The sequence below is a fragment of the Chiloscyllium plagiosum genome, unplaced genomic scaffold (genome assembly GCF_037043375.1).
Source record: "Chiloscyllium plagiosum isolate Xiang-an unplaced genomic scaffold, Cpla_swu_hap1 HiC_scaffold_7, whole genome shotgun sequence".
Classification (NCBI taxonomy): Eukaryota; Metazoa; Chordata; class Chondrichthyes; order Orectolobiformes; family Hemiscylliidae; genus Chiloscyllium; species Chiloscyllium plagiosum.
This window is the reverse complement of record NW_028270145.1, coordinates 20,027,141-20,032,998: the sequence shown is the minus strand read 5'-3', so window position 1 is coordinate 20,032,998 and position 5,858 is coordinate 20,027,141. Positions and strand designations below refer to the sequence as shown.

The 5,858-nt window shown below is 47.3% G+C and overlaps 1 protein-coding gene across 1 annotated transcript; it reads left to right on the top strand.

Annotated features, from left to right (window-relative positions):
* The first annotated feature begins 786 nt into the window (after positions 1-786).
* Positions 787-3,345, top strand: LOC122551361 (uncharacterized). The gene has a single exon (XM_087989453.1). The coding sequence runs from the start codon at positions 2,503-2,505 to the stop codon at positions 3,343-3,345; it is 843 nt and encodes a 280-aa protein (XP_087845579.1). The 5' UTR covers positions 787-2,502.
* Positions 3,346-5,858: the final 2,513 nt, after the last annotated feature.

Below are 5,858 nucleotides of genomic sequence, written 5' to 3'. Positions count from 1 at the left end.
AAACTATCACAGTATTCTAACAGACAATCAATTTTTCAATGTATAATTTCAGTTGCATCACACTGTAAATTTTTGCTATAAAGTCTGGTTGTGAGGATTGAGCCCTCCACTACCACCTGATGAAGGAGCGACGCTTCGAAAGCTAGTGTGCTTCCAATTAAACCTGTTGGACTATAACCTGGTGTGTGATTTTTAACTTTGTACACCCCAGTCCAACATCGGCATCTTCAAATCATCAATGACTCCGAACTAGATCCGAATCCTTTATTAATGAAAATGGGACATCCCAATGCCATCACAAGTGAGCAGGAGGTAAATACTGCGGACGTCGGAAATCTGAAAACAAAACAGAAACGGGAAACACAGCGCAGGGATGGCAGGATCACAAAGTTGAGAGTGTGTTGCTGGAAAAGCACAGCAAGTCAGTCAGCATCCGAAGAACAGAAGGGCTTTTGATGAAGGGTTTTTGTCCGAAACGTCAACTCTCCTGCTCCTCGGATGCTGCCTGACCAGTTATGGTATACATGTGGCGCCTCCAACCTAAAGACACTAAATTGTGAATTATAATTATTGGTTTTGTTGTCATCAACTTGTTTCGGATGAGTATTGGCACGCGTTTTGTTACATCTCTGCGCCCAGCACATTCTGAGGTGGGACTTGGGCCCACACCCTTTGGCTTAGAGGTAGGAAAGTTATCACTGGGCGACAACATGGGAGGGGTGGGGGGGGGGGGGGGTGAGGAGGAGTCTATCACTGAACCACAAGATCAGTGTGGTGGGGGGAACATCAACATGGCACCCCAAGGTGTGTGGGGGAGCACTATGACTGCAACATCAGGTGCTGTGGGGGGAACACTATCACTGAAAAGAGGGTATTGGGCGGACACCAACACTGTGCCACAAGATGTGGTGGGTGGAACACTATCACTACAACACAGGATGTGAGGGGTGGTCAACAATACCATTCAAGGTGCAGGGTGGACACTATTACTGCAACCACAAGCCCCTCTCATTGCTTTAATTGTTTTAAAATGTTTTTAAAGCATACATAAATTCTTTACCAATTGAGGCCCAATTTATCGAGCATTAGGAAATCTTTTAGTTGGGGCGGGCTGCAGGATTTCATGATGACCCTTCTCTGAATGCCCAATGTTCAGTAAATCATGGCTGGGCTGGGGTGGAGCTGACGGAGAGCGGGCAGAGATCTCAGCACTGTCTTAACCAGGACACTCGTTGAATTATTAATCACGTTTTTTAAAGCAGCGTTGCTTGTTTCCCTCGCAGTTCTCCTTTCTTTCTGCTTCCTGGGCTTCCTGCAATTTGATATCACAAATGATTTACCATGGAGTGGAAATGTATTACATGATTAGTTACCTTACATACAATAGTTACCTTACACCGGCGTTAGCCGGTGCCTTCACTGTCACTGGAAAGGTGAAAGAGACTGAAAATGTGAACTGTCATATCCGGATGGCTAATTCGAGTGAGTTTGTTGAATAGTTTTCAACCTTAAAACATGGTTATTGCTGGAGTCCCTCGTGAAAATGGCAATGCCAGAATTCAGGCAAAAGGTTAATTCGGACATTCAAAATACAGGCCTGCATCGTTTCCGGTTCATCTTTTAATAATTTCTCGGACACCAATTAGTTGAGTTTTGTTCCTGTTAGAAACAGATCTTTTTTACAATACAGACCGAAGGCCAGTCGGGCCGGTCTATCTGTGCCAGCTCTTCACAGCTCGAGCCAGCCCCAGCCAGTAAATTATCGGTGCTCTGCTAGGTGTGTTCACCAATTTGATTTAGTGAGAAAAGATTCCGAATAATGCTTTTTTTTTAAACTTGTATGGTTGACGTACAGCAATAAGTTAGTGAAACTTGGCGGACGGTAGATGTCCTTTGTTCCACTACCCATTCCATCTTATAGTGTTGTGATTGCATAATTCTTGCTGTATTTACCAAACAAGAGGCGATCAGTTTTCTACCAAGTTGTGCGAGGTTTGTTCAGACACCTGTACAGGACTTGAATGGGTTATAAAAACAGAAATTCTGAAGAAGGGTCCCTTCTCTCCACAGATGCTGCCAGACCTGTTGAGAATTACCAGCAATTTCTGATTTCCAGCATCCGCAGTACTTTTGAGTTTTCTTTTGTTCGGATGGTTACAGTCCAGTACATTTTCTCTCGCTGGCTTGACTGCATTTTCCCGTGTTCTGTTGCTAATTGCCTATTAACTCTGGCTAGGACAGTGTAGGTAGAAGGCAACTCAAGTATCCGCTCTCTCCCCCACCTCCCTTACTCTCCACCGCCTCATTATTCTTCATCATCATGTGTTTCTGACAGTCGACGTTACAAACTAATTGAAGTTGGCAATATGTCTGTTATAAGTCTCGCCGCTGAAATAGTCAATTGTCACCGAAACAAGGCTGAAAAGATAAACACTTTATGCCATCTGTAAACATCAGGGTCTGTGTGGGAGGCGAGTCAAGGGGGTGACCTGCCACGGGAGAATGGGCCACTGCATTGTTCCTGGAGTTACCCCATCACCCGAGATGTTGGCGGGCAATGGGAGAGCGCCCATGTGTACCTCCTCATCAGCTCCTTCTTTGAGATGGGCAGAACAAGGAGGAAGGTGTCCCCGCTGCGCAGCAAGCAACTATTTAACATGGGGGCTTGGTGATGCTGCCCAGCACTGTCCGTGTGCATCCTCCCCGGGTTCAGTTCGCCAGGCAGCTCGGGCCATGGACGATTGCCTGCTGGACTTCGACCAGGATGCGGCCGGGGAGCTGGCTTTCTGGGGTCAGTTGGACTCACACGCTCAGCTCCAGAATCAATGGGATGGCCTGAATTTGGAATGTCCTCCCGTCAGTGACCAGCTGTCTCCGTGGTCGTCCTACTCCTGCCAGTCCGCCTTCCCCGAGGCGCAGTTTGCCTTGCTGGACCTGGATCTGCAGTCTTTGCAAATCGAGGGCAGTGCCGGAGAGGACAGCTCCTGCTCGGAGGAGCCGCACTCCCAGCAACGCCGCCAGCGCCGGCACGTCCCTGCTCACCCCTACAAGGCGCAGAGGTACGCGGCGAATATTCGGGAGAGGAAACGGATGCTGAGCATCAACTCCGCCTTCGAGGAACTCCGGTGTCACGTCCCAACCTTCCCGTACGAGAAGCGCTTGTCCAAGATCGACACTCTGCGGCTGGCTATTGCCTACATCGCTCTGCTCCGAGAAATCCTGGTGTCCGGCTGTGAGCCCAAGGCTTACCTGGAGCAGTGCCTGCAGAGCGGCTATCAGAGCAAGCAGGATGCAGTCTGGAACACCAGCGGTGAGTTCAATCAGCTGGAAAAGCTCTTGGGGTAAAGTCTGTGGAGAGGGAAGCAGAGGTCATCAGGGTCGCTGGCCGGGTACTGATAAGAGGTTAGCCGAGCTGAATGTTTAAAGACGGCCCCTAACAGCGGGCTCTCTGAAGATGGAATGCACTTTCCCAACCTCTCCTGCAATCCTACAGCATGGCTTTCTACTGTAGAGTGTGCAACAGGTCACTCTACCTGCAACCGTCAAGCTACCCAAATTTCTTGCAGGTACACGACTCTTAGTGCAAGATGTCAGTGAGCAAATTTGGGTGGGGGGGGGGGGGCACATTGTGTCTCAGCAAACTAATCAGCTCGGCCAGAAGCTGGTCATCTCTCCTTCCGGCCGCGCTGTTGACGGTGGAAGTCAGTGGCGTTATATCCCGAGGGCCGGCCTTCCAGCTATCTCGAGTTCAGCGTAAAGCTGTACAACGCTGTGCTAGACCCCCCAGTCGCAGCTTTCCCAATAATACTGGGAGATAAATTGTGTTAGACCAGACTTGCGTGGGTGAAGCCCCTTCCACTCATCAGAATGCTCTAACCCGTTTTTTGTTTTAGCAGCAATTAAGTCATTTTGGAAGTGGCATCACTCTTATGACGGACGGATTCCAATTTGCACACAGCCAGCTCCTACAAACAGCGATGTGATTAAGACCACGTCGTTTGATTTAGTTGGGGGATGGGGAGATATTGGCCAGGGAACTGGGGAGATCTCCCCTGCTCTTCTTCAAACTAAATAGCGCATTGGGACCTTTAATATCCACCTCAAAGAGAAGCTAGGGCATCCGTCAATGACTCAACTAACATACAACACCTCAAAGGTTTATAGAGTGCAACTTGAACCCACTACTTTCCGACTCAGTGAGATTCCATATGAGCTGAACAAGAACAGTAACTTTAACACAGGCAGAAAAAAACACACCCAATTTTGCCTCAAATTAGTGCAATCAGGAAAATTCGAAGAAGGTTATATTACTTAACAACGAAGTAAAATACAGGTTTTAAGAAAGGGCTTGAAAGAAGCCAGGTCTGTGACAAGTTTAGCAATGGAGTGTCAGTCTGGTCTTAGAGTACCAGCACCAGGGTCCGAGGTTCGATTCCAGCCTCCGGCGACTGTCTGTGTGGGGTTTGCACATTCTCCCCGTGTTTCCTCCCACAGTCCAACGATGTGCAGGCCAGGTGAATTGGCCATGCTAAATTGCCCATAGTGTTAGGAGCATTAGTCAGAAGGAAGTGGGTCTGGGTGGATTGCTTTTCGGAGGGTCGGTGTGGACTGGTTGGGCCGAAGGGCCTGTTTCCACACTGTTGGGAATCTAATCTACTGTAAGCAACGCCGTCGATGATTGGGCAAAGGTAAATGTGACTGCACAAGTGGACAGGGTTGAAAATGTTAAGGTCCTCAAATGGCAGTAAGATTTGGAGACGTCGTTACAAAAATGAAAGAACTGAGAACACGAAGGAGTTACAACACAAAGTTGAATTTTAAATTTAAGGATTTTAAGGAGCTAATGTAGACAGGTTGGGAGCAGCAAGGTCATAGAATTATCGAGCTGTACAGCGCCGAAATGACTCTTCGGTCAAACTCGTCCATGCTGACCCGATATCCGAAATTAATCTAGTCCTGTTTGCCAGCATTTGGCCCATATCCCTTTTAAACCCATCCTATTCATGTAACCATCCAGATGTCTTTTAAGTGTTATAATTTTACCAACCTCCACCACTTCCTCTGACAGTTCTTTCCATGCACGCACCACTCTCTGTATGAAAAGGTTGCCCTTTGATTCGCTTTTAAATCTCTCCCCTCTCACTTTAAACCTATACCATCTAGTTTTTGACTCTCCTACCCTGGAGAAAAGACCTAGGCTATTCACTTTATCCACGATTTTATAAAATAAGGTGACCTCTATAAGGTCATCCCTCAGCCTCCGATGCTCCAGGGAAAACAGCCCCAGCCTATTCTGCTTCTCCACATAGCTCAAACCCTCCAACCCTCGCAATATTCTTGTAAACCTTTTCTGAACTCTTTCAAATTTAACAACGCCTTTCCAATAGCAGCAAGACCGGAATTAAACACAGTCTTCTAAAAGTGGCCTGAACAATGTCCTGTAACCCGCAACGTGACATTCCAACTCTTATACTCAATGCATTGAGCAATAAAGGCAAGTGTACCAAATGTTTTCTTCTCTACCCTGTCTGTTTGTGACTCCACTTTCAAGGAAGTATGAACCTTTACTCTAAAGTTTATTTGTTCAGCAGCATTCCCCAGGATCCTGCAATTAACTGTGTAAATCCTGCTCTGATTTTCATTACAAAATATTTATCTAAATTAATCTCCATTTGCCACTCCTCGGCCCATTGGCCCATCTGATCAAGGCCCCATTGTACTCCGAGATAGTCTCATTCGCTGTCTACTACACCACCAATCTTGGTGTCATCAAAGCATTCCCATCCAAATCATTTGGACCCAGCATTGATCCTTGCGGCACACTGCTGGTCACAGGTAACCAGCCCAAAAAAACAATC

Coding starts and splice junctions, on each gene's coding strand:
- LOC122551361 (XM_087989453.1), top strand. CDS start 2,503: ATGGGCCACTGCATTGTTCCTGGAGTTACCCCATCACCCGAGATGTTG.